Raw genomic sequence first — 26,583 nt, 5'->3', positions numbered from 1 at the left:
ACGTTGCTCCAGCAAAAGCTCCCAGCTCTGCACAAGAGCCTTTTGTCCGTGCCCCATGTCCCTGCCGCTGCTCCCTGAGCCAACGCCGGAGCCCCGTGGCCCCGGTGGCTCTCAGAAGCAAAATGAGCACAATTAGGAGGTGCCTTTTATTACAGGTGTCTCCGAGGGCCTGGCAGAGCCAGGGTCCGGGGGGCCCTTTGATCTCGGCCCTTGGAAGCCCACAGCCGTGCTGACAGAGCCGCTCTGTGTTCCCAGCTCGCCGGGATGATCATTTCCATGCGGGACAATGAGCTCTTTGTGCCGCCCTGCGTGCCGGGCCCTCCCTGCACCTTCCCTGTGCCCAGCGGGGCCGGCGCGCCTCGAGGCCCCGTCCCTGCACCGCGATGGGGTGCAGGAGCCTGAGGATGGCAGCGGGAGCAGCCCCAAGTCCCCGGCTCCCTGGGGACAAGCCTTGCCATCACAGCGTCCCCACCACGTGCCCCATGGGAAACTGGGGGGTTTAAGCGCCAGGAGGCCAAATTCCCCCCCCCGTGGAGCCCCTTGGAGAGGACGTCACACCCCCAGGATGCGCTGTGAGATCTTCCTGCTCCCCTGGGGACAAACCCTGCGTGCCCCCAGCCCCTGAGGCTGATTCAGTGCTCAGTGCCTGGGGTGCCAAGCGGGCGCAGGGCAGGTTTCTGCACACCCATGGTTTCTGTGCATTCCCAAGGGGCGAGGTGCTGCAGCACTGCCCCTAAAACATCCCCTCCTGACCCAAAACCCCGCAGTAAATCTGTGTCAGGGGAAGAGCAGGGGGGAGGCACACCCAGAGGGGAACTCACCCATCCCCAGCATCCCCCCCCACCTCACCCAAAGCCCCTGTGCTCGACTCTGAGGTCTGTCTCTGTGCCCCTTCCAGCCCCACAGCCTGCCCCACAGAGGTGACAAGGACACCTTCGTCTTGTCTTTGGCATTGCCTCCACCGCTCCGTGGGTCCCAGCGTGGCATGGGGCTGCCGGAGGCTGCGATTTGCACCTGCCTTTGTCCAACACCACACTGCTCTGCAGCAGCAATCAGGGGGACCAGTCGTGCAAGCTGCCGCGGCTGCGACAGCTTTTCCTGGGGTCTGAGGCAAGATTTTGAGTAGATGACCTCTGAGATCTGCTCCCTGGGGAATGTGGTGACCCCACGAGTGCTCTAGGGCACCTATCTGAGGCACATCAGGGGCCAGCCTGATCCCCTGGGGGGTTGCTTGGGCCACGACTGTCATTCCCATACGGAGCCGAGTATCTCCTGGCTGTAAACCAGCCGGAGGCACGAGACGAGCCCTGGGGAAGGCAGCAGCACCAGCCGCTCCTGTCTTACACCGAATTCCTCTCTCCTGTGCCCACGGACGCCGTGCTGAAGCCCGAGCCCAGGTCCTACGGCCGGCAGCTGCTCTGCGGTGGCGGCGCCTGCCCCGGCCGACCGGCCGATGGATAACGCCAACAGAGCCAGCAGTGTCCCGGCGGGCGGTTTCTGGGCGTTTTTTTGCCCTCTCCTCGCACTGGCTGTCACCTTCTGGTTTTGCAAAGCAAATCCCGCTGCGGGGTGGCCACGCAGGGGTGGTGGTGGTGTGGGCCATTTGCTCATTTGCCAGGTAAATTCCCCGGGGAGCAGAGCGCGCAGAGCAGGGCGCCCTCCCTGCCTAGCCCCACCGAGCTGACAGTGGGGTTTGGGGGTGCCCGGCTCCACGCCACCCCCTGGCAGCCCAGCATCTGCTGCTCGCTCCCTTCTCCAGCAGATCCACCTCCAGGTAACCCAGCCAGAGCAAGGAGCGTCCCTCCCCTGCCGAGCTGGTGCCAGCGCTGGCACATACCTCGCATACCTGGCTGCAGGCATCACCAGCCCTGCTAACCCTTTCCTACTTTCCTACAGCAACGCCCGCCTGGCCCTGGCCTCCCCCGGGTGCCGCCAGCCTCCTGACCCAGCCCTGCCCCCCCCCCCAGGATCCAGGCACCGCTGGCACAGCCGGCACCGACACGGGCACGGAGCCGAAGGAGCAGAGGTGGTGCCAAAATTTGTGCTTCGCCGCCTCTGCTGCGTGCGAGCCACTCTGCTCCACCAGCAGCCCAAAGGGCAGCTCGCAGGGTTTGAGCCCAGCTGCCCACAGGCTCCTTTACACCCCCCCTTTCCCTTCCCTTGCACCTCCTTCCCACAGCCCACAGGCAAGGATGCTCCAGCAAAGCAGAAGTAACGGTGTGTAAAGGTATAAAGGCTCCAGGCTCCGTTGCAGGAGGTGAGGGCTTGGCAGCAGCTTTTTTGACCCCCCTGGGTGATCCAAGAGCTGTCCTGTGCCCCTGGCTGTGCCTGCAGGGCTGTTGGGAAGGGAGCTGGGGGACAAATCCGTGGCTGTTTGTGCTGGGTAATTGGTTTGGCACAGACTTCGCAGCCCACTCCCGGCAACACACATCCCTGGAGAAGGAGGGTCGCTTTGCCTCTGAAATCCAGCTGAGGCCGTGTGTCAGAGCAGACCCGAAGGGCTGCCTGTGCGCTCCTGGTGCTGTGGGTGCGTTTGGCACGCAGGTGGATGTGTGCCTCTGCGTGCGTGCCTTGATGGGTGGCAGTCTGCATGCGACTGGGTGCCCGAGCTGCAGGTGTCTGCATCCCTCCTGGTGCACAAAGGAGGGGATGAGCTTTCGTCTGCCCAGTCCTGCTCCTTCTCCACCGGTTCTGCTTGCAAGGAGCCCGTGAGTTCTCCTCTCTCTTGTTTCACCCTCCCTAAGAGCTCCTCCTGCGCCCTCCCTCACCCTGCTGCCTGCCAGGAGGGCTCCGTGCTGCAGGGGGTGAGACCTGGCAGGAGTAAATCCCCCGAGCCAACCCGCCTGTCCTGGCCGTGTCCAGACACACAGAGCCCACATCCAAGCTCCCAAGCCCCCTCCATCCAAATGCCAAACTTCATGGGGAGGTGGCTGGGGTACCCTGAGCCGTGCAAGCTGCCCAGCCTCTCGACTGCTCCGTCAGTTCCTCAGAGACCTGCGCGGCCCATGGTGGAGCAGGAGGGATGCAGAATGGGGCAAAGCCCTCAGCAGGACGTTTTGTGCCCGAGGAGTTTGCGCCTGCGCAGTCCCAAGGCTTGAGCAAGGCTTTAGAGACATGGGCATCCTGAGCAGTGCCGCCAGGACCAGCACGGCTGCTGGGGGTTGCACTCATAGCATGAGCAGAGCCATTTGAAAGCCACTTTGAAACCCCAGCAAATGGTCCAGAGGAGAAAAGGGGCAAGCCAACCCTGAGGCATGCTGTGAGGACATGCAGGTGCCTTTGGAGGACACCGAAGGTGAATTTTGGGTCCAGGCAGTGCTTGGTGCACGCCGTACTGCCAGCCCCTTGCTGGGCAGAAGGATGGGATGGAGCCTATGCTAACTGGGGCCACGAGGAGATGTGGGGCTGTTCCCTGAAGGGATGGGTCCCAAGAGAGTGCAGGGACTGCCAGCCAAGGCTCAAACTGGTGCTGGGTCCCGCCTGCTGGCCCTGTAACCCCAGAGGCTCTGCCAGGCGCTGGCTGCCCCAAGCTGCGCCAGCCCGGGCACGGCGCAGTGCCACCGGCACCCCGGGGCTGGCGGTTACTTTTCGGGTGACTAATGGCAAGTGCCCAGGTGACAAGGCTGGCACCGGTCCCCGAGGGCAGGCTGGGTTGGCTCGAGATGGAGATGTGAGTGGCAGAGCCCTGCTCCATGCCTGGCGCTGAGCCCCGGGGGCACGGCGCAGGGACGAGCAGGGGCAGCCCGGCAGGGCGCTCAGCGCACAGGGAGCAGAGCGCAGTCTGGCACCTCCGCTGGGTTTCCATCTCCCCAGGTGTTGTTGCCGTTCCTGTATTGCCAGCTCCCGAGCGAGAGGAGTTGAAGGAAACCGCAGCTCGGTGCTGAGACCAGATTTAGATCTTGCGGCTGCCTCAGGAAGCCCGCTCCGGGGCATCTTCCAGCACCTTGCACCCAGCCTGGAGCAGGCTCTCAAGCTGCCGGCTGCCCCTCTCAGACCCAGGCAGCATGCCTCACGCTTACCGAGGCTGCCTGCACTCCTGGGGCAGCCCCATGCTGGGGAAAGCGGTGGGTGACCGTGCCTGGGGTGATGGACAGCAGGGTGCACAGAGCATGGCCACACTGCAGCGCGCCCGGCATCCCCCAGCAAGCAAAACTGGTAACACAGAAGGGGACACGGCTCTGGGGCATCCCCCAGCAAGCAAACCAGTAAGGGGGAAGGGGGCACGGCTCTGGGGCTTATGTGGCCGAGCCAAGACCACCTGGTAGCCCTGGGTGCTATGCCCAGGGCAGCTCTGGGATCCCCTGAGGAGGCACGAGCCTCCCCACCTGGCCGGGAAACCGAGATCTGAGCCTGGGTGCCGCGTCCAAAGGCTGCTCACACCCTGCCCCGCGAGCCTTGGGCTGCTGGCGAGTTGCACAACGGGCAGGGCCCAGCCCTGGCACCTGCTCCGCGGCTGCCAGCCCTGGGGCGACCCAGCCCCATCCCCACAGGCCCCGTGTCCCCTCCTGCCCAGGGGTGCTGTGGTGCGCAGCCACGGGCAGGGCCGTGGAGCAGCGCAGGCGGTGACAGCTCCGGGGACCTCACCTGCGGCCAGCCCGGTGCCCTGTCCCCTCGGTCCTGGTGTCACCGTGCCCCGGGTGGGTGGCAGCACCATCCTGGCATGCTGCGCTTTTTGGAGGTGGTGAAAGGCACAGAGAGGGGCTGGGAGTGTCCCGGTGAGACCGGCCCCCCAGTGACGGAGGAGAGGGGTCCGCGGGGCTCTGCCGAGCGGTGCTGCCGGCTGGGAGGTGCTGAGCCAAACTCTGCAAGCGGAGCAGGCAGCGTGCCTGCATTTTCCTCTCCGTGCCTTGTTTCGTGAGCTGTTTGCTCTGTGCTTTGGTACGAGGCATCTCCATCACCCAGCAGCTGGACTGGCCCCTCTGCACACCTTAGGGTGCCTGGGGGAGAAGATTGGTGACCTTCCCGGGGTTTCCAGCTCTGAGACCCCTTCGGGAAGCTGCGCCCCCGAGACAAGTGCAGTGCATGATGTGCTCAGCCCCACGGAGGATATCCCCAACGCGTCCTCCCTCTTGCAGACTTTTCGATAAACTGAATGATCTGCCTCCTCCCTGGAGGGGGAAACTGAGGCAGGGCACGGTGAGGACTCGCTCCCCTCTGCAGGCGGCACCAGGACCCTGCATGGTGCTGTGCTGCCCGCGGGTGCCCGCGGGGCAACTGCGCGCAGGAAAAGGCAGCCTGGCCGTGCAGGGACAAAGAAAACGGAGCCGCCTGGGGCACGCGGCGGGTGACTCAGCCTCCACGGGTGGGGCGAAAGGTCCGGGCTTCACCAAAGCCAGCCTTTCGCAACTTGTTTACCAGGACGCAGGCAGCCTGTGACTTCCAGGAGGGGCAGCCCAGCCTCAGCCCCAAACCTGCTCGCCGGGCTCAGCCAGGCACAGGAGGGGCTGGGTCCCCACCCCGGCCTCGCTGGCTCGAGGCACGGAGCCTCGCCAGCAGCCTCCCGACGGGGCTGTGGGGGCTCTGCCTCTGCCCCTGCACGTGGGGAAGTGATGCACACCGTGCTGAGGTCGGGAAACAAGCTCCCAAAGCAGCCAAAAAATACCCGAGAGCTTCAAAAAGCAGCCCACAGGGAAGTGGTGGCGCATCAGAGTATGCGTCACCTCGGGGAGACGGGCAGAAATTTCCCTGCTTTCCCTACCCCGTTGGCTAACCAGTGTCCCAACCTCATGGCTACCCCCTGCCAGCCCCCCAGTACGTGTCCCAGGTGGGCAGGCACAGAGAGGGACGAACACGTCCCGGCTCACGGAAGGGTTTGGAGCAAAGCTCCCCATTTGGAAACTCCACGGAGCAAAGCCAAGGACAACAGGTCCAAGTAATGTTTTACTCCGTTTCAACATTTTGTGGAGCTTGGGACGGGAAATGCTGGTCAGAGGCAGAAAGTACCAATATTTTGTTCTGCAGTGAGCTGGGATGGGCGGCGTCTGGTGGGGGCCACGTCCTGGCAGTCCCCAGCTGGTGAATTCGGCTGCGCTGTTGCAGCACCACCGGGGATGAACGCCCAAAAGCAAGGGTTCGCCACCAGCACTCGTGCAGCCCCCTGAGCCTGGGAATGCCAGCCCCTGGGCTGCAGCTCCTGGCACACGGGGTCCCCAAGGGAAAAAGGGCTTTGGGGCCATCCTGGAGATCCCAGGCACTTTTGGCAGGGCCGTGTCGATCCCTGCTGCACTGGACGTGGGGCACTGCAGAGCGATGCCGCTTGCAGGTCACACCTGACCAGCGAGGCCCCTCTGTCACGCTGCCAAAATAACGATTTTCCAGCACTTGGCCTCAAATCGCAGCTCCCAGTTAACCCAGCTGGGCGCTGGGAATGGCTCCCTAGAGAAAACCCCGTGTGCGCCCCTGTCCCGCCGGCCTCTTGCTGGCAGCTTTCCATCGCGTGACTTGTGCCAGCCCCAGCGCCAGCGGCTGGGAAGGGACCTGTGCCACTGCTCTGTCCCCGGGGCATTTATTGGCATTTATTGCCCACCCTGCACGGTCACCAACCGAGGTCCAGGCTGGCAGCAGCTCACGCCGCGGGCACAAACCGGCGTTCCCAGCCTGGCACAGCAGCAGTGAGGGCAGATAGGCAGCTGGGCAACGCTTGCTGCTGCTGGAGACGGCGCAAAGCGTCCGTGCCAAGGCTGGGCACTGCTGCCGACACCTGCTGCGGCTGCCCGGGGAGGGCTCAGCACCTCCGCTGCCCTGCGGGCACCCGCTCCTCCCCGCCGGTGCCCGAGCTTTCACCCCAGCTCCTCCGCTGCCCCAGCGCCGCAGCAGGAACGTCGGGGAGGGCAGGGCCCGCAGATGAAAGAGAAACGTCTGCACCCACCCCATGCCAGGAATATCTGCCCGCAGGGTGTGTGCTCCGTGGGCACGGCTGCTCCTACATCAGCTGCTTCGCGGAGACGGGGCCCCAACACGGATAGGGGGCCCCATCCAGCCCGGCCCCTAGCCCCTTCCCCTCCTGGTGCTGTGCCCGTGGCTGCCCTGCCTTGGCACGGGAGGACCCACAGCCTCCCCGGTGCAGCAGGACCAAGCAGCTTTTGGCTCCCGTGGGTTACAAAACTCGTGCCCAAACCGATGGGGTCAGAGGGTGTCCGGGGAGGAGCCGCGCAGCACATCCCAGGGCTGTAAAGCGGTGACGCAGCTCCTCTGCTGCTCCTGTTTTCCCACTCGTGTGACTTTCCCCCCCCCGCCACGGCCTCTCCCTGGGGCCGGCGGGCAGGAGCGGGTGACGACATGATGGGTGGCTGCCACCTGCCCCGGGCTGCCACCGCCCCGCGGTGGCATGGGGACGCATGGGGAGGGGGGCACGAGGAGGGGGTGGGGAGGGCTGCGCTCCCCCCTGGGCCAGAAAATGGTCATGGCGGGGCAAATTGGGGCTGGGGTCTCACCCTGAGACCCCCAGACTTGAGTCTCTTCTCTCTCCATCCTTGTTTAATGATGCCCCCCGTTTGGTACCTCCTCTCCTCCCGAAACCGCCCCGCCAGCAGCAGCTTGGGGGGCTCTGGCAGACGGCACCCCCCCGAGGTACCCCTGGCCCTCCAGCCGGCTCTGGGTCTGAAATTAAGTTTTATTTCAATTATCGTATCCATAACGGCGAGGGACAGAGCAGGCACAACAAAAATAACCAGTTTCTACGGCAACCAGGAATCGGGTGGAATCGTCTCCTTGGAGAGAGCGCCGTCCCCATCGGTCCCCAGCCCGGTGACACCGCAGATCTGTGACACAGGGGATGCACAGGGGGGGTTGGGGGTGTGCTTTGGCCACAAAAAGGATGTGAAAGGACCCAGGTGGTGTGGAGCAGAGGCTGCCATGAGCAGGATCCCTCCCCTCCGAGCCCTGCCAGCCTCCGAGCACCTTCCCTCCCCCGGCTCGGTGCCGTCCCGGGAGGAATTTCAGCAGTTTCGCAGCTGGAGGAGCAGGACAGGGACCTGCCCTCTCTCGGCCCGTGAGTCACCGCCCGTCCTGCACCACCCGCAGCATTTTGCCACGGATGAGTGGCAAAAAAAACCACAACAAACAAAACAAAACAAAACAAAACAAAACGAAGCCCTGGTCCCGTGCTCTCGCCAGCACTGCTCACCCGGCTGCACCGGGGCAGGGATGGGGGTCCCGCGTGGGGAGCTCGCTGGGGGGTCCAGCAGCCCGTGATCTCTGGGGGAAGGCGAGGCGTGCTCCTCATTCCTCCGTGGGAATAACCACCCGGGGGGCTGCGCCGGGTGGTCCCGCACCCATCCCCGGAGCAGGCGGAGGCAGGCCAGGTGCCCCGGGGCAGCTCACGGAACCACACGAAGCCTCCGTGCCCACTGCTGAGCTTCAGCCCCGGAGGCTCCATCGTGGGACGTGGGCTTGGGCTGCCCTGCTGGGAGCAGGGCTGGTGGGACACATCGACCCCAAGAGGGGCCTCCAGCCTCAAGCCTTCACCAGGTTCAGCCTCCAGAAGCCTCCGGGGTCTTTTCCACTGATCTCAGCCCCAGGAAGAGGTCACCACAGAGGGTGCGGAGGCTCCGCTGGGACATGGGCTCGGGCTGCCCTGCTCAGAGCAGTGCTGGTGGGACACGGTGGGACCCCAGGAGGAGCCTCCAGCCTCAACCCTTCACCAACCTCAGGCTCCAGGAGCCTCTGGGGTCTCTTCCACCGACCTCAGCCCCAGGAAGAGGTCACCACAGAGGTTGAGGAGGCTCCGCTGGGACCCGAGCTCCGGCTGGCAGTGCTCAGAGCAGGGCTGGTGGGACACATCGACCCCAAGAGGAGCCTCCAGCCTCAACCCTTGACCGGCCTCAGCCTCCAGGAGCCTCCGGGGTCTCTTCCACCGACCTCAGCCCCAGGAAGAGGTCACCACAGAGGGTGCGGAGGCTCCGTTGGGACGTGGGCTCGGGCTGCCCCGCTCAGAGCAGGGCTGGTGGGACACGGGGGGGACCCCAAGAGGAGGCTCCAGCCTCAGCCCTTGACCAGCCTCAGCCTCCAGGAGCCTCCGCAGTCTCCTCGCCGGCCTCGGCCTCCCCGAGGGAGGCACCCTGAGGTCACGTGACCCCGGTAATTTCCATTTTGGCTGCTCTGACGTCATTTTTAATTATTTTTTTTTTCTGTCCCAGCAGTGATTTTGCTCGCCGGGCCAACCCTTCGGTAACCTGGAGGCTCCCAGCCAGGTCCAATCAGAACGCAGCTCGGGGGGTGAGGGGCGGGCTCTGATTGGCTGCTTGGGGCTCTCCTGAGTGCTGATGGTGAGAGCTGGGCTCTGATTGGCTGCCCTGGTCCCTCCTGAGCGCTCATTGGTGGAGCTTGGATCCTGCTGCTGGGGGCAGCTGGGGGCAGCACCCATGGGTGGCGAATGAGGCGGGGAGCCTGGGGGGCAGGGGGGGGTCCCGTGGGGCAGAGAGGGAGCCTGCCCCTGCCTCGCCCCATGGACATGGACTGGGACCGGGGTGAGACCAGGCAGGGGGGTGGGACACCCATGGGTGCTGGTGGGACCCCTGTAGGGTGATGGGGGGGCACCCATGGGTGCTGGTGGGACACCCATGGGTGCTGGTGGGACCCTGTAGGGTGATGGGGGGACACCCGTGGGGTGCTGGGGGGACACCTGTGGGGTGATGGATGGACACCCATGGATGCTAGTGGGACACCCATGGGTGCTAATGGGACCCCCATGGGAGCTGGTGGGACCTCTATGGGAGCTGGTGAGACACCTGTGGGTGCTGGTGGGACACCTGTAGGGTGATGGAGGGATCCCCGTGGGAGCTGGTGGGATCCCCGTGGGTGCTGGTGGGACCCCCGTGGGAGCTACCAGACGTGTGCTGACCTAGCTGCCAGTCCTCTGGCACCATAGGGGCTTCCTGGGGCTCTCGGTGCTCTGGTTAAGAACCCCCGGGGGGCTCAGCTGCTGCCCTCCGCCTCCAGAGAGGCCCCCAAAGCCGAAATCACTCCGGCTCATCCCTGTAGCCCGGCGCTGATCCCCTCCATGAGGCTCCCCTGGGATCCCACAGGGTCTGGTGCGCTCCCCTCGCCTCTGGGTGAGAAGGTTTCTCTGGGTGAAGGTCCTGCTTTTTTTTTTTTCTCCTTTCATGCAAACTAATGTGTTCTGAGTTTCTTTTTTTTTCCCATTCGAGGCACCTGTCCTGACCTCGCTGTGCAGAGCCCAGCCCGGGAAGCTCCCCAGCTCCCCTGCAGCACCGGGGCTCACCGCCGGTGCCTTTCGCCTTCCCTCCCGGTGAACCCCACCGCTCGTTGGCTCCAGCCCTTTTGGCAGGCAACCACCTTCTGTGTACTTAAAAAATGTTTGAATGTTAGTTCGAATGTAAGTTTTCATGCCTTTAGCAAGTTGTTCCTCAAAAAAAAAAAAAAAAATATTTTGGCTCGCCTTCCTGTGGTTTCGCGTTTCACTTGCCCCCATTTCTGCTCCGTGCTGCTCACCGTGTTTGGACACGGTTATAACTTAATCAAAGATATCGCTTTACTTCCAGCAGGCTCCTGCGCTTGCTTTTAAAAAACATTTGCTATAATACTGCTAGAATCTCTTTGGACAAACAGTGTACATTTACCGAGTGCCTCCAGTACCACCTCTGCGTAATTCCGTGCTATCAGCAGACATTTTGCTCTTTTGGTGGCCTCTTTAATTGCTTAATTTCCTTGTTTTCTCAGTTTCTTGATTTTAATTGAGTCCGTCTTGCACGTAAATATTTCTGCGGATTTTACAGCGCTGTTTTTTCTGTCCTAGGACATCGTCGTGGCCATCAGAGCCACATTTTGGGCTGGGCTCAGTGCCCTGCTTGTAGAGCCCTGTAACAGACGGGCTAAAATGGGGATGGATGAAGCGTGCGTGTGGGAACGGCCGGGTGTGAAAGCACCATGAGAAACCCTAAAGAGGAAATCATGAGAGTGGCCTACGCTGATAACCGGGGCCACGATCACCATCGGGCATCCCTCTTGTAGGGGGACGTGAGCAAGGCTCGGAGGCCAAAGCAGCCGCCGTGGAAATGGCTTAATTCTTAAAGGGCGTCAAAACCTGTCCTCGCCTTTATTGCCAGCAATAAAGAGGTGCCCCCGCCCGCTGGCGTGGCCTTGGAGGGTCCCCGGGGGGGTCCCACACCTGGCTGGCAGGAGCTACCTGCACGCCCTCGCTGCAGGGACCTGGGGTCGGTAGGGAAAGGGGTGCCCGAGGGGTGCGTGCACGCAGCAGGGTGGAGGTGCCGTGACCGCGACACCGTGCAGGGGAAGAGGTCCCCAAAAGACCCTGGTCCTCCCCCCCCGGCAGCGTGGTGACAGGTTGGTGTCCTTCCCCTGCCACCCCATCCGCCTGCATTCCTGCGGGCTGACTCAGGGGCGTGCAGACACCACCTACCCTGCCCAGCAGTGCGGGAGGGCGCCGCTCCTCCTCCGGGCGCAGCAGGGGCAGGATTCGGCCATCCGAGGCCATGAAATCGTTTGGGACGGTGGGTACGGTCCTGGCTTCAAGCTGGGACCATCGCGCAGGGCTCCTTGCTCCACCAGGAGGAGGAGGAGGGTCCCCCTCTGGGTCTGGGCACTGCTCTTCGCTCTCGCAACTCCCCCGGGGCTCCTCTCCCAGGGGAATGCTGGGCACGGACCCCCCTGCGGGACCCCATCTAGCATCCTTGAACAGACAGGAATAAAAGTGAGAAAATCGTGACAGAGAAAAGTAGTTTCAGCAAACTGCTATTTTTTAAAAAGCACATAAAAGTAGGTGCCCAGAGGTGTGTTTGGGTTGGGGGCCGGAGTAGTGCCTGTATGCCAGTGGGCAGCGAAAGGCATCGTAGACCAAAAACCGTGCTGGAGCTCGGAAATAGCAGCCCTGTCCCCAAGTGCCAGGGACCATTTGGGACTGAAACCGAAGCAGGAATTGCCTCCAGGGAGCTCCCGACCCCTGTGGCACCGATCGGCCGGGGCTGGTGGGAGCGGAGCAGAACTGCGGTGCTGCAGGAGAAGCCACGACTGCCCTCCGAGCGTGTGGCAGAGCCCGAGCCAGGCCTCGGTGGCAGGGGATTTCTGTTTTAAACAAAGCCAATTCAGTCTCTCACCCTTCCCTCCCGACCTCCCTCCCTCGCAGGGTGCTTGCCCAAGGGGCACGGCCAGCTCTGAGCTGTGGCACGTGGGGTGCAGGATGCCCGCAGGATGCCCGCAGCCCCGCTGCGTCCCGCGGGATCCTCCAGGCAGGTCGGGGACAGGACTTGCGCAGGCATCAGTGGTTATTTGGGCAGGATCTTTTATCTCCAAACCTTGCTCACCTCGCCCTCCACAAGACTCAGGCAGCGCAGCCGCTTTTCGCCTGTGCTTCCTCATTTTGGATACCTTTTTGGCTGCTGTAGGGTCGGGATGGAGGGAGACACGGGGCGTGTGTCGGCACCATCGCCCTGCCCTGAGCGCTCGGAGCTCCTGAGTTAGTGGGGTCAGTGCATTTCTCAGTGCTTAGCAGCCTGCCGGGGTCACTGGTCCCACTGGTTACCAACAAAGGCCACTCACATAACCCCTGCCCTGGTGCTTCTCCTGGTGCTTTCACGTTGGGATGTTCCATCCACGTTTCAGACCAATTTTAACATTTTATTTACAGTCACTGTGCCCAGATCCTACCAAGATCCTGCTCTGCGCTCAGCAGTTCTGGGTTCAACGTGCGGTCTGCAGGTTGGTCCGCTGAAATCCATCTAAGCAGTTTCACTATTAGATAAGGAACATTTGTGGTGCCACAGAAAGCTGCTCTGCACAACAGGAGGCACGTTTAATGGTGCTAGGGCTGGTCCAAGATTCTGTCCAACGTAAAAAAATCTCCAAGTAAGGTTTGGCAGTTTGGGTTGCAGAAGATGGGAGCTGCCTTGACCAAGGAGGGGTTTTAAGAACTTTTTCAGGGCAGTTCCAGGTTAAGATGTACTTTGAACGATCTCCATCCTTGCTTCATTTGGAAAACGTCCTATTAAAATCTGGAGCTGGTTTCCTCACCATTTTATTTCTAAACCCAGCGCCGTTTGGTGCAACCTGCAGCTGCGCCGTGCCACCGAGTGGCTCAGGTGGTGGAAGGGACGTCCTCCCCGGCGCTTTTCCCACAGTGTCCGTCCCTGCTGCGTCCTGGCACCGCCGGCAGCACCACCGCCGGTCTGGCACCCTGCCCTCCGCCCGCCCCGAGCCTGGCACGGCGCTGGCTCACACACCTTCCTCCCCGCAGCACCTTATCTGCCAGGCGGCCCCAGATGTTCCCACATTTTGTGATTTGTTGGTTGCTTTTTTTTTTTTTAGCCACAACCCGGAGCTTGCAGTAGCCTGGGCACATGGGGTAGGGGTGGCTCTGCGCCTTCCTCCCCTCTCTGGGGCTCACGCAGCAACCTGCAGACAATGCGGTGCCGTGCCACGGATGGTGCTGGTGGGACGTCACCAGTCGGACCCCGCTGTCTCTCTGTCCCACGTCCCCTCTGCCTTTGCTCTGTGCTGGCAGCCCCAGGTTTGCTCCCACGCAGTGAATTCAGGGAAAGTGCTTGCGTTTCTGCGTGACCCCGCAAAGAGGGAGAGACCCTCCAGGCTGGGCAGGACTTTGTGCCCCATGAGCTGACTGCTCATGGCTCTGCTCTGGTCCCAGCACCTGCAGCTGGTGCTTGGGGACACGGTTCAGTGGGTGACATCGGTGGTAGGGGATGGCTGGACCAGATGATCTGGGAGGGATTTTCCACCCCTGATGATTCTGTGACTCTATGAGCCAGCGGAGCAGCTCCCGGCGAGCAGGACACGGCAGGCAGCAGCCCGTGCCCGTGGCCACGAGCACCTTGCTGCCAGGGGACAGGGCCAGAGGGGCGAGGAGTCAGCCACCATCCCCAGAAGTGTTCCTTGGAGCTAGACAGCTTCTCCCTGGGGGCAATGGCCCAAATCCTGGCGGAGCCGGGACGCCTATCAGCCGAGCTGTTAAGCCTTTTGGCAGCTGCCTCGGCGAGGTGTGAGTAACCAAAAGATATCCCCCGCCTACAGTCACGAGTGCTGGGCAGGAGCACGGGCAGGCTATCAGCCCCACGCTGCAATTACTGCTGCATCACCCGTGGGCCAGCTGGGCTCGCGTCACGCTGCCACACCTGGCAGATACCGGCAGGATGGGGCCGTCACCCGGTGACTCAGGGCCACCGGCGCCGGAGGCGCTGACCTGGATCTCAGGGAGAGCATCTTGCGAGCTGCTGCCTCGCTGCAGCCTGGAGAAACCCCAGCACGTCGTGGGCTGCTGACTGGCGGCACTGTGGGTCGGTGTCTCGGTGCTGAGCAGCTCGCCGCGCGGGGCTGAGTCACGAGAGAGCAAGGGAGAGCTGCGCAGGGCGCCTGGGGTTTTCTCCGTCTGGGAGGGAGGCTTTGCCTTCCCCCCACCCGTATCATCCAGCATCCTCAGAGCTGCTGCTCAGCACCACATCCCTGTGGAACAGAGTCTTTCAGGCAAAGGCTCGGGGCTTTTCCATCCTGAGCCGGGTCTGTAGGCACCTTCAGAGCACTCAGTGCCGATCCCGTGTGTCTCCGGCACCTCGGAGGGGTCCTGCGCACCCCATCACCTGCGTGTGGCCACACAGCACCGGCACAGCCCCAGCACAGCGCTGCCAACAGGCACCAATCCTGCAGGGCAGGGCACGGACAGGTGATGGCTGTGTCCCCCGCCATGAGCTCCTCCCTACTTCTTTGGTGTCAGCGATGAGAACGGGACCGGCTCCGAGGGACACCCGTGGCACCTGAGGTCTAGCAGTGCCCCTGCTGGCTCCAGCAAAGGCTCCTCTGGGTCCATTGGGGCTGGGAGGGGGGTTTCTGGCTTATTCCCACCCTGATTCAGGTATGGGGTGCCCTGGGGATGCAGCCGTGCCCCTGCGGCTGGGACATCTCAGGTGGAGGACAGGTTCCTGAGGCCACTGTGCCGAGCTGGTGGCCTGGGATGTGGTGGCATGGAGAGCCCCAAGGCACCAGGGGGGCTTGGAGAAGGGGAGGGCTTCTTGGGCAGAGGGTCTCCAGCCCCGGCCCTCATTTGCATGCTCACAGAGCAGGGAATTTCCCCATTTTTTTCCGTCAGCAAGCAGCCGAACTTTCTGCAGGGTGACCTTCGTCCCCACCCAGGGTGGGGCGACCGCGGCAGCTGCCAAATGTCACCGCGGTGCTCCGCTCCCCGCCGGCGCTCTGAGGGCAAATCCCCCTACCTGGGGCTCAGCAGGGCTGTAGGCAGCCCAGGGCATGGTCAGGACCCTCCCCAGCACCCTCACAGCACTGGCTTGGTGCACAGCGAGCAAGCAGACCCCCCCTCAGCCCTGCGTGTCCCCAGGGTCCCCAGGTTGGCAGCGCCCCGCAGGCCGGGGCGCACGGCGGTGCTGGCTCTGCAGGGACTGGTGGCAGCCACCAGCGAGGACGGACAGTTCTGGGGATGCTCAGCACCTCACAGCATCAGGCCCCCGGTGCCGTGGTGAGGAGCCACTTGGTTTGAAGGGAAACGGGGGGCAACCAGGAGAGGCAGCTCAGGAGACCGAGCCTGGATTTGGGGGGGGGGGGCTCTGAATGGCAGCATGGAGATCTGTGTCCCCCCTGCGAGCTGCTCGCTGCCAGGTCCCCCTGGGTGCACCACGGCCCCTCACACAGCTCCAGGTCCGTCTGTGCCCAGCGCTGGGCACGGCCCCATCCTGCAGGGACAGTGCCACCAGGCCCCCTGCCAGCCCCGTGGCACTCAGGCACCAAGCCACGGTGTTCCCGGTAAGCACAAACCCCAGGATCATAAAATTATTAGGGTGGAAAAGTTCAGGATCACCAAGTCCCACCACCAACCTGACCTACCGAGTCCCATCACTAACCCACGTCCCTCGGTGCCACGTCCACATCTCTTAAATACCTCCAGGGACGGGGACTCCCCCACCTCCTTGGGCAGCCTGTTCCGATGCCCGACCCCGCTCTGCGTGAAGAAATTCTGCCCCACATCCAAGCTAGACCTCCCCTGGCACCACTTCAGACTGTTTCCCCATATCCTATCACTTCTCCCTCAATTTTGCTCCCTGACCTTGGCCAGTTCGAGCAGCACACGGGAGGCAGCCAGCGCCGTGCTCGCACAGCACCGCAGGGCTGCTCAGCACCCATCCTCCTGCGGGCAGGTGATTTTCCATCAGGGCTTCCCAGCGCTGGGGCAGGCACCGGGGTTGCAATCGCAGGGCACCCACGCCGCCTCTCCCTCTGCCGACACCAGTGGGGATGGCAGCGGAGGCCTTGCACCGTCCCCTTGCCCCTTTGGGAGCCCCACGGCCCCAGCTGCGCCCTGCGCCCCGGGGGGTTTTAGCCCTCACGCTTGGGGAGGAGCCAGGACTTCACCGGTGATGTCCCTGAGGATTTAGGAGGGGATGCTGTGAGAGTTCCCCAAATCCCAGCTCTGTACAGCTCGGAAGCCCCCAGCTGCAGCGTGGCACAGCCTGAGCAGGGGACGCAGCAGCTCGGGAGCCCGAGGTTTTACCCAGAGCAGGGAAAAATGAGGGGTCACCAGAAGAGTCAGAGGCACCGAGCTGAAGCAAATGGAGAAACCACCTTCCCCCCCAAAAAAAACGAAGGTAGAGGGTTTGAAGATGGCCTATTTTCTGCAAGGACCTCGGTTTTGCTCCCAGTCGCAGCTGTGCACTTGTGAGCCCTCCTGCCTGCGGAGGGGATTGGAGGGCAGAGAGCCAAGCGGGCATGGACAAAGGGGCCGAGCTCGGCACCTCCCTGAGCAGCCTCTCACTGCTTCCAGGACACGGCTCGTTTTATTGCCCTGGCAAATATTGTCTTTTCCCTAAGCTGAACTCGCCTTGGGCTGTCAGTTCCTCCCCCTGGACACAAAGCGACCGCCCCGCTGCCAACAGAAAGGCCGATAAAATGCCTCCTGGTGCAGGCAGCACGGCCCCTGCCCCGCAGAGAGCCCGGCCACCCACAGGCAGCCCCGGCAGCTCCTGCTCAAAGAAATCCCCCTCGCCCTCCTGGTTTCCCTGCTGCGGAGCCAGGCTGAGCCTTCACATCACGCTTTAATGCGGCTCCTGGTGGGAACGCTGCCCGCGGGGAGGAGGAGGAGAGCCGGCGGCCCCGTGGGTTTGCTCTGCACGAGCTCATGGGGAGGAGACGGGGGAGCCATGGGCAGCTCGTGGAAGCCTTCCACGGCTCCTGAGCAGCTGGAGAAGCTGCTCCAACATCGCTGCTTCACCCCAAAAAAATCACCCAGCTTCTGGGCCGAGCGACCAGCGTGCAGGGTGGGCACTGCCAGGACCCCGATGGGAACGCCAAGCATCCCGCAGCGAGGTGGGCTCAGTACACATGGGGTTAATCCAGACACACGGAGCAGGGTCTCGGCCGCCAGCAGTGAGACCAGGGGGAATGGGGGCTGTAGTGGTGCTGGTGCCCACCGCAGGGCGTCCCCACCCATGCCCACCTCCAGCAGCCCCGTGTCCGCAGCCCCACGTCCACGCTCAGCAGCTGTGCCTGCACCAGCCCCATCTGTGTTTGCCGTGTCCCTTCCCTGCCCTCTCCTCACTTTCCTAAGAAGCAAGCACATCACCGTGAGGGCGCAGGGCAGACGTGCCCAACCCCCTGTTGCTGCTTTGCTCCCGTGGAGGCTGGAGGTGCAAACAACAGGGAGCCCTTTTCCTCCTCTCAGGAAGCGTTTGGGTCTCGCCTGCCCCCCGGCCACCCCAGCAAGAGGGGACGCGTGAGGTGCCACCAGGCGGGTGGGTGACAGCAGGTGGGTCGCTGCTCAGGTCTGCTGTGCTCCTGACGAGAGCAGAGCACGAGGTGGACGGCTTCGGGATGTCCCAGAGGCTTTGGGGAGGCTGCTCGGCGGTGACATGGCTCGGCACGGTGGTGTGGCCCCTGGTGGCCGAGCAGCAGGCACATGGCCGCATGAAGGAGACCCCCAGGGCTCCGTCTGATGCACGCCACAAGGAGCTTGTCCCTCCTGCTCATCTCTCTGCAAACAGCTCGGCATCGCTGGTGCTGTCACCTCCGGGAGGACATGCTCCTGGCTCCGTGCACAGACAGCCACATCCCGACGTACGGGCACCCAGCCGGCTCCCCGTCAGCACACCTGTGGGCACTTCGGGCACATCGCTGCCAGCATTTCTATTCCAGCCTCCTCCATCTCAGCCGCGTGTGGACGCAGTGGTTGGGAGGTGAAGCTGAGAGGCTTCGTGACTGCCCTTGGCCGTGACAAAGAGCTCTTGTTAGAAAGCAGCAGCTTCAGAAAGCCCCAGTGGTCCCCGGACGGGGAGGACGTTTGGTATGGCTCTGAAACTCTTCTGGCTTTGCCCCTTTTCTATCAGATAATTCTGGACTTGTTACCATGGGGTGCTGTCCCCATGGGCCCAGGGTGGGGGCAAGCAATTCTTAGGCTGGATGAAGTATCTGGAAGGGGGGCATTTGGGAAGAAACCTCCCCCGGGTCACACTTGGGAGCTCTGACTGATGCAGCACCTCCCCGGAGACGTCTGCAGGACGCAGGCGCACACCCATCTCCCGAGAAACAGCCTCAGCCTGTCTGTGAATCTGGGCTGGAGGAGATAAACGTGTGGTTCCCAGTGTCTGGGGCTGCTGTCTGGCCCCCAAACTGGGGGCAGCCAGGACCCTCTGCTGGGGGAGCTCCTGGACGAGGGGCGAGGGGAGAGGAGCTCGGGGCGGCGGCTCGGGCAGCGCGCCGGGGTCACCACCATGGCACCCAGGTGTCACCTTGCCCCAGTGAACTCTGCTGTTGTCTTCAGGCAGTTCCCTGACACACCTGGCTGTTGTGCAACAGCAATGAAATGAAACTAAAAATAGCTCCCTCTCCTTCCAGAAAAAACACTGGGCTGAGGGTGCCAGCTGCCAGCACCCTGCCAGCAGCCGAGGAGCGCACCGAGGGCTCCCTCCTCCGAGCTGGTGCGGGCACTGGGGAAGGCTCTGCTCCTCCTCCTCCTCCTCCTCCTCCCCCTCCTCCTCCCCCTCCTCCTCCTCCTCCTCCTCCACCACCACCACACCAGGGAGCAGCTCCCCATCTCCTACATAATTACAACGCTGGCCGTGCTCGGCTGCCCAAGTTGCTGTGCCCTGGCTCTGCTCGCATCCCCACATCTGAGCACAGCGCCGTGCCCCTCTGCACACCAGTTTTCAACCTTCACAGCTCACACGTTTTAGGGGTTTGTTCCCCACTAATGAGAACATTTGGCTCATTCAAGACATGGTTTGCTGGGCCCAGGCCAGAGCAGTCACAACCCCTGGGGCTGCTTCCCCGATCCTTCACAGGTCCCCCCCCGGCTGCAGCCAGCTGCAGCCCGACCCTGCACGACCCTCGGGCACCACCGAGCTCTGGCAGAGCTGTGCTTCCCCTTCTGCAGGTGGGATCTTGGAGAATCGGACCAGAATTCACTTCAAGGGGAGCACCAGACCAGAAATCCCCTTGAGGTGCCTGTCCCTGTGCACCCACTGCTCCCAGGACAGACCTCAGCCATTCCCACCGCCTGCCCCTGCAGAGCCCAGCAGGAACCAAAATTCTCCGCTCCCTTTTGGCCGGATCCAAACGATGCTCACAAAGCACAGCGCTCTCAGGAGACGAGGAGCAGCACCTGGGGGTGGGAGAAGCCACGTGAGAGAGGCAAGAAGCCAGGCACAGCCCTGGGCTGCTGGTGAGCCCAGAATTTTGGGGGCCGCTGCTGCCTGGCAGCATCACGGGCAGCAGGGAGAGCCCACGAGGGAGGAAGGAAGGGTTTGCACTGGGCCAAGTGATGGGGGAGCAGAGCCTCCTCCTACCTCCCCTGGAGGGCTGGGGGGCCGTGGGGGTCTCTGCCACCAGCTGAGGTGACCGAGCACCAAGGGCCGGCTGCCCACAACATGATTTTGAGCACAGCAGGAGCATCCCGCTGCTGAAACCCACCTCGCCGGCACATGTCCTGCTTTCTGCCAGCTGCCGTCACCCTCTGGGCTCCAACACCGCCCCACACGGAAAAGGGACAGACCTGATCTCCCCAGATCTGGGGTAACCCCACTACCTCCATCCTGGTTTGCATCCCTGTGGGCTGCCTCAGTGCCACCGGGCTTGTTCCCAGCCGGACCTTGGTCCCTAGGGTGCTGCAGTCACGGGGAGGAGGTGACAGTGCAAGGGGAGAGAAGAGACAGGGGACCAGGAGCACAGAGGAGAGGTGGAGGGTGCAGGGACACCATGTCTGACCTCAGCTTTTGGCATGTTTAACTCATGCTGGGACCAACACGAGAGCACGCAGGCAGGGCGGGATGGGCAGAACACAGCCGTCACCTGCAGCTCGCCGTCTCCTGCAGCATGTCGATGGGCTTTTGTAGCAGATCCAGCAGATCTTTTGCAGCAGATACAGCAGCAGCCCGGCTGCTGAGGGTTCCTGCTTCCCCGTGTGCCGTGGGGACTCCTGCACCCTGAGGATGGAGGAGGAAGGGCGAGCGCTCCCACTGCTGGCTGGGGAACTGCTTCGTCCCCGGGTGGCCGGGTGAGAAGTTAACGCAGGCGTGGTTTACAAGTTACAAATCGCAGCAGAGAATTTGTGAGTTGGGAACCTTGTGAATTAAAGTGATGAATTCCTGCATTCACCTGCTAGGCTAGGCAGTGCAAAGAGCCCCTGCTTGTTGCTTTTTTTTCTTTTTGCTCCTGGAGCTCATATAATAAAGTTTAATTTACAAAATATGTTGTCCTGTAAATCTGAGAGATCCAAACGGAGCTCTTAAAATGAAGTTTAATTTACAAAATTTGTTGTCCTGTGAATTTGAGAGATCCAAATGGCCTGTGACAGGAGAGTTGATGGGAATGGGGAGAGGTGGCTACAGGGGATCGGGGACCCTCAGTCCTATCCAAACCCCTGTCCCAGGGGGAAATCAGCAGGGGAAGAAGCAATAAATCTTGGGAGAGCAGGGCCAGCAGATCTGACACCCCAGAGCAGCAAGGAGCTGTGCCAGAGGGCAGCCTGTCCTTCCTTGCACCCACATCCCGCTCCTAACCCGGGAGCTGGCCAAGTGGCCCGGCTGTTCCAGGACATCCTGGGTGCAGGCTGAGAGTGGCAGGGAAGGGGACAGGGGACACGCAGTGCCCGTGTCTGGGGGCTGGCAGGTGGCAAGGGCTGAGCTCTGAGCTCTCCCCGGCGCTCAGCCCTCATCATCCTCAGTCTGGGCTGCTCTGGGGGGTGCCGGGGGGATTTGGGGTGCCGTGGGGACGTACCGGGATGCCCGGCCCAGGCTCTGGCGTGGCTCTGCAGTGCTTGGCAGCCTCCCCGGGAGCGGGTGGGTGACCAGCAGAGGGCCTGGCTCTGCCTCTCCCCAGCAGCTTTTATTCTGCCCAGAGCTCTCCGGAGATCCCAGAGCAGCGGCCAGAGCCGGACAGAGCGGGTGCTCCTCCAGACGCCTCCCTCGCTCCCCGCAGCCCCGGGGTTGCTGCGCTCGGGGCTGCTGCATCTCCCGTGAACTCTTCCTCCAGCGGGTGCCTTGGGGACCATGCCTTCGCCGCCCTCACTCGTCCTCCTGCTGCTGGCACTGCTGGGGACCGCGGCGATGCGAGGCACAGCTGGGCAGCCCGGAGGTAGGACGCTGCCCCGCATCGCCCCGGGGGTGCGGCTGCGCCGGGGCACGGTGGAGGACTCCAAATCGGTGCAGCAATACGTGCCGGGGGTGCGCGTGGAGTTCCCCCGGCCCATCAACTCCGCCAGCCTGCACCCCACCAAGGCCCTGGTGCCCTCCAGCACGGACCCCGCGGAGCAGCAGCGAGGGGTCCCCACGGACGGGCAGGGGGTCGAGCCCCGAGCAAACCTCACCACGGTGTCCGACAGGAGGCTGCAAATCCAGAACCCGCTGTACCCGGTGACGGAGAACTCGTACAGCGCCTACGCCGTCATGTTCCTGTCCCTCATCGTCTTCGCCGTGGGCATCATCGGGAACCTCTCCGTGATGTGCATCGTGTGGCACAACTACTACATGAAGAGCGCCTGGAACTCCATCCTGGCCAGCCTGGCCTTCTGGGACTTCCTCATCCTCTTCTTCTGCCTGCCCGTGGTCATCTTCAACGAGATCACCAAGAAGAGGCTGCTGGGGGACATCTCGTGCCGCATCGTGCCCTTCATGGAGGTAAGGGGCTGCGCGGGGCCCTCCAGGGACTCCCCTCTGCCCCCTTGTTTTGGGGCCTGGCACAGGGGCTGTGTGTCCCAGACCCCACCACGGGGCTCTGCAAGGAGCCGAGGGACATTCCCGATGTTATCCCTCCTGCTGCCTCTGCCCTGGGCTCTGCAGCCAGCACCGGTGCCCTCAGGGCTGAGAAGAGCCCATGAAACCCTCCTTTGTCCAGCCTTCTGTCCGTGGGATCCGTCCGTCCGTCTGTCCCCGTCCCAGCCCAACACCCCCAGCGCTGGCTGTGGTGGCTGCTGGGGGGGGGCTGAGGGCAGGGGGCTGCAGGTGGGGCACTGGGGAGCGGTGCTGGGGCAGGATTAGGGTCGGGAACCTGAGATTTTTCCTAATCCCCAAGGCCCACGTAGGACGGGGTGGCTGCCATTTAGAAAAGGCTGCTGGGGTCGTGGTAATGGGGCGGGTGGGGTGAGGAAAAACTCCCCGGGTGTTTTTGCAGGGTCCTGCTCTTGCACTGAACAAACCCAGGCTGTGGGGTGTCCCCTGTGCCGCTGGCCCCCTCCATGCCCACACCTGTCGGACAGCCAAAAAATGGCCCCAAGATGTAGACTCGAAGAATCCCAGAACTATTTAGGTTGGAAAAGACCCTTCAGATCGTAAAGCAGAACCATCAGCCTGACCCTGCCAAGTCCACCATTAAACCACGTCCCTGAGCACCAGGCCCACTCGATGGCACACGTCCCATCACACCACCCCCCCCCAAAATCCCCCTGAGCCGTCCCGCTTCTGCTGGAGGCTGGGAGCCGCAGGTCTCCAGGGTGCCATTGCGGGGGGGGGGGTTCTGCAGAAGCAGGGGGGTCACAGCTCGGCACGCGGTGCTGCTGCTGGGTCCTTTGGGTGCAGGCCTGGGCGATGGTGCCCACAGCCGTGTGCCAGCTGCCAGGCACGGCCCTGGTGCTTGCTGGAGGGAACACGGGGCAGTCCCATCCCTCCCAGCCATGTCCCCACTGCTCAGCAGGCAGGGGCTACTCCTTTATTGGGGGGGGGGGTCTCATCCCTCTCCTCCACCTCAGGCCTCCCATGTCACGGCCATGCAGAAAGAGGACTCAGAGAGGGGCAGGAATATGGTGAGGAAAGGGGGGCAGTCCCCAAACCAGCCCCCTTCTTGAGGAGGGTCTGCCATGGCCTGAACCCCAGGAGCTGGCCGTGTCCGTGGGGGGGTTCTCCTGGAGGTAGCGCCTCCGAGTGCAGTGACCCAGCAGCACCACGGTGCCCTGGGGACAGCTGGGTCCCTCCCCTGGGGGGCAGGAGGGCTGCTGAGACATGGGGGCTGCTGATGGCACAGCCCCAGGGAGGCACGGTCCCGGCACGGTGCAAACATCTCAGGCTGCAGGATGGGCCCCACCAGGAGCAAATCTGCTCTCCCCCACGGTGCTGGGTCGCAGGGGAAGGGTGCTGTGCTGAGCCTGAGCTGCACATTGGGACCATGGGCACCAGGAGGGAGAGGAGAGCCTGGGGGACAGCACAGGGTGGAGGAGAGGCGGTGGCACACAGCATCCATGCTGGATGCTCAGGGTGGCTCTGGCTGTGGGGCAGAGGTGCTGGGACACGAGCAGTGGTCCTGGGTGGTGGGGCTGGGGACAGGGAGGAAATTTTGGGCTGGGGCTGTGGTGCTGAGTCGGGGGAGATGCTGCTGAGTGTAGCTGGATGGTGACGCTGGGTGTTGGGCACGAGCGGCTGTGCTCTGCAACGCTCACGAGGCCGAGCCAGCACCACTGCAAAAGGCTGGGCAGGGATGCCTGACCTGGTTTGGGGTCGGGGTGCCGGCCCTTTTTCTTGCCAAACCTATTGGTGGTTGGCTTCGTGAGGCCAGGAATGGCCCCGGGACCTGGGGGCACCAGCATGTGACTGCGCCGTGCTCCTGCGGCTTGGCGCTGAGCGATGCTGCGTCCCCGGGGCCGGGACGATGAATGCTGATTGTGACCCTCAGCGCCTTGCCAGCCCTCCCTTTGCCTCCTCTGGCCTCTTCCCCTTGGCATACGGGGATGTTTTTCCTGCCATTTTCAAAGCAGCGGAAATTGCCCCGAGCTGATTTGTGACAAGGGCAGCTCCGGCTCCTTTGGGCTGCCGGGGCAGCAGGAGGCAGGGCAGGGACAGGGCAGTTGGGGGGGCCCTGGGAAGGCTCTGCTGGGGGCGATGCTCCCTGCTTTTTCTCTCCTAAACCCATTCAGAAAGGAGGAAGAGCCTGAGGGACAATCCTGCCATCCCCACCCCGGCTGGATGGACAGACAGCCACCCACCGAGGCCTTTCCCTGCTGCAGGACGGGGAGCGGGGCAGGGACAGACAGGGCATAAAAGGGACATTTTAATCCCGTGCCCTTTCAGCAGGGACAGACAAGTCAAAAAGGGACATTTTCATCCCGTGCCCTTTCAGGAGTCACAAGAAAGCGGCCCCAAACCTGGGATGCAGCCACAGGCCGTGACCTCCGTAAAACCAGGGAGAAAGGCTCGAGGGCTGCGGGCTTGGGTAGCTGGGGGTTGGTCGCTGAGGTGATAAAACCAAACCCCCCGAGGTGATAAACCCAACCCCCTGAGGTGTCTCTGTAGAGAAACCCACTTCTTCTACCTCCCCCCTCGCTAGGTGTCGTCGCTGGGAGTCACCACCTTCAGCCTCTGCGCCCTGGGCATCGACCGGTTCCACGCGGCCACCAGCCCGCAGGCCAGCGCCCGGCCCATCGAGCGGTGCCAGTCCATCATCGCCAAGCTGGCCGTCATCTGGGTGGGCTCCATGACGCTCTCGGTGCCAGAGATCCTGCTCTGGCAGCTGGCGCAGGACACGTCGCCCGTGTCGGGCGCGGTGTCGGAGTACTGCACCATGAGGCCTTCGGCCAAGCTGCCCGAGTCCGTCTACTCACTGGTGCTCACCTACCAGAACGCGCGGATGTGGTGGTACTTCGGCTGCTACTTCTGCCTGCCCGTCCTCTTCACCGTGAGCTGCCAGCTGGTGACCCGCCGGGTCGGCGGCGGCGAGAAGAAGGCCGAGAGCCGAGGGACGAAGCACGGGCAGTGCGAGAGGCACCTGAACTGCACCATCATCGGGCTGGCCGTCGTCTACGGGCTCTGCGCCACCCCCGAGAACGTCTGCAACATCGTGGTGGCCTACATGTCCCCTGACATGTCCAAGCAGACCTTGGACCTGCTCGGCCTCATCAACCAGTTCTTCCTCTTCTTCAAGTGCTCGGTGACGCCCGTCCTGCTCCTGTGCCTCTGCAGGCCCCTGGGCCAGGCCTTCATGGACTGCTGCTGCTGCTGCTGCGAGGGCTGCGGGCCCGACGCCGCCTCCAGCGAGGGCAGCGCCGACAGCAAGCTCAAAACGGAGATGTCCTCCTCCATCTTCTTCGACAAGCCCCGGGAGTCCCCCCCGCCCCTCCTGGCCCTCGGCACGCCGTGCTAAGCGCCGCCCCGGGGGCTGTAGAGATTCGTTTCGCCACCTCCTCCCGAGACCAAACGTCGTTTTAGTGCCCGTGTCTGGACGTGGAGCAAAGCAAGAAGCAGCAGCTCAGGGGCTGCGCCGGGGGGCTTCCGACCCCGTGTTGGGCAGGGAGGGGGGTCCTGGCCTCGTGGCTACGTCGGCGGCCTCCTCGCCTCCGCCCGGAGGCCGGGAGGACAGCAGCACCCTCCATCCTGCACCCTCCGTCCCTGCTGCCCGGCCGGGCTCAGGGGGTGCTGCTCCGGCGATGGAGCTGCGCAGGAAAGGTCCCCTCCGATACCGAGGAGGGTTCGCAGAGGACTTTTAGCAAACGCAACCTGCCCTCGTCCTGCCCCGTCCCCTCCTGCCGGCCCCCTTCCACCGTAGGGGAAGGTCCCAGCCACCAGCGGGTCCCAGCAGTGCCCTGTAAGAGCTCAATAAACCAGTAAGCTAGAGCACGTCGTGCCTGCAGCCGTCCAGCAGCGCCTGGGGGGGGAGTCTGAGAGGGACCCTGCTCCTCCCTCGGGCCAGGGGGATCTGGGTGGGCATGGGCAGCTTGGGGGGGACGTGGGGGGACACACGGGGGCAGGAAAGCAGCCCCACTGGGGCAGGCAGCACCTACAGGAGACGGGGAAAGGCGCCCAGCTCCCCCGTCCCAGTCCCTCTGGGGTGGTGCTGAGCACCCCAAGCACTGGGCTCGGAGCTTTGAACTGGTCCCAGTAAAGCCCAGCACTGGGCTTTCACCCACCCAGCCCCACGCATCCTTTGCCCACGGGGAGGGGGGGAGCACAAAGAGCTCCCCAAACGCTGATTTCACACCACCGGCTCCCCCAAACCCCACAGCCTCCACCTCGCCCCTGGCTCCTGCTCCCTTTTGGGGCCGCTGGGAGCACCCCGGAGGTGGGAGCGGGTCGGGGGCAGGCTGGCGGTGCTGCCCCCCCCCCCCCCCCCGTGCAGGGGCTGTGAAAGCTCCTTGTGTGTGGCTGGCGGCCGCCCCAGCCCGCGGGATGCCGGGGCGAGGGA

General features: G+C 63.4%; 2 protein-coding genes across 6 annotated transcripts; both read left to right on the top strand.

Annotated features, from left to right (window-relative positions):
* Positions 1-2,651: 2,651 nt before the first annotated feature.
* Positions 2,652-16,049, top strand: LOC308183274 (uncharacterized protein). 5 transcript variants are annotated; one of them, XM_080569119.1, is made up of 3 exons: positions 2,652-9,467; positions 9,982-10,031; positions 10,149-16,049. In XM_080569119.1, exon 1 carries the CDS (start codon positions 8,036-8,038, stop codon positions 9,071-9,073), a length of 1,038 nt encoding a protein of 345 aa, XP_080425245.1. In that variant the 5' UTR covers positions 2,652-8,035; the 3' UTR covers positions 9,074-9,467; positions 9,982-10,031; positions 10,149-16,049. The 5 variants fall into 5 exon arrangements, with proteins under 5 accessions (XP_080425245.1, XP_080425243.1, XP_080425242.1 ...); XM_080569117.1 differs by having other exon boundaries at positions 9,982-10,052; XM_080569116.1 differs by having other exon boundaries at positions 9,940-10,052.
* A 4,755-nt stretch (positions 16,050-20,804) lies between these two features.
* GPR37L1 (G protein-coupled receptor 37 like 1) lies at positions 20,805-26,011 on the top strand. The gene is made up of 2 exons (XM_080569087.1): positions 20,805-22,097; positions 24,733-26,011. Exons 1-2 carry the CDS (start codon positions 21,471-21,473, stop codon positions 25,543-25,545), a joined length of 1,440 nt encoding a protein of 479 aa, XP_080425213.1. The 5' UTR covers positions 20,805-21,470; the 3' UTR covers positions 25,546-26,011.
* Positions 26,012-26,583: the final 572 nt, after the last annotated feature.

This window comes from Anser brachyrhynchus (genome assembly GCF_964034855.1).
Source record: "Anser brachyrhynchus genome assembly, chromosome: 27".
In the NCBI taxonomy this organism is placed as follows: Eukaryota; Metazoa; Chordata; class Aves; order Anseriformes; family Anatidae; genus Anser; species Anser brachyrhynchus.
This window is presented reverse-complemented; position numbering and strand designations above follow the sequence as displayed.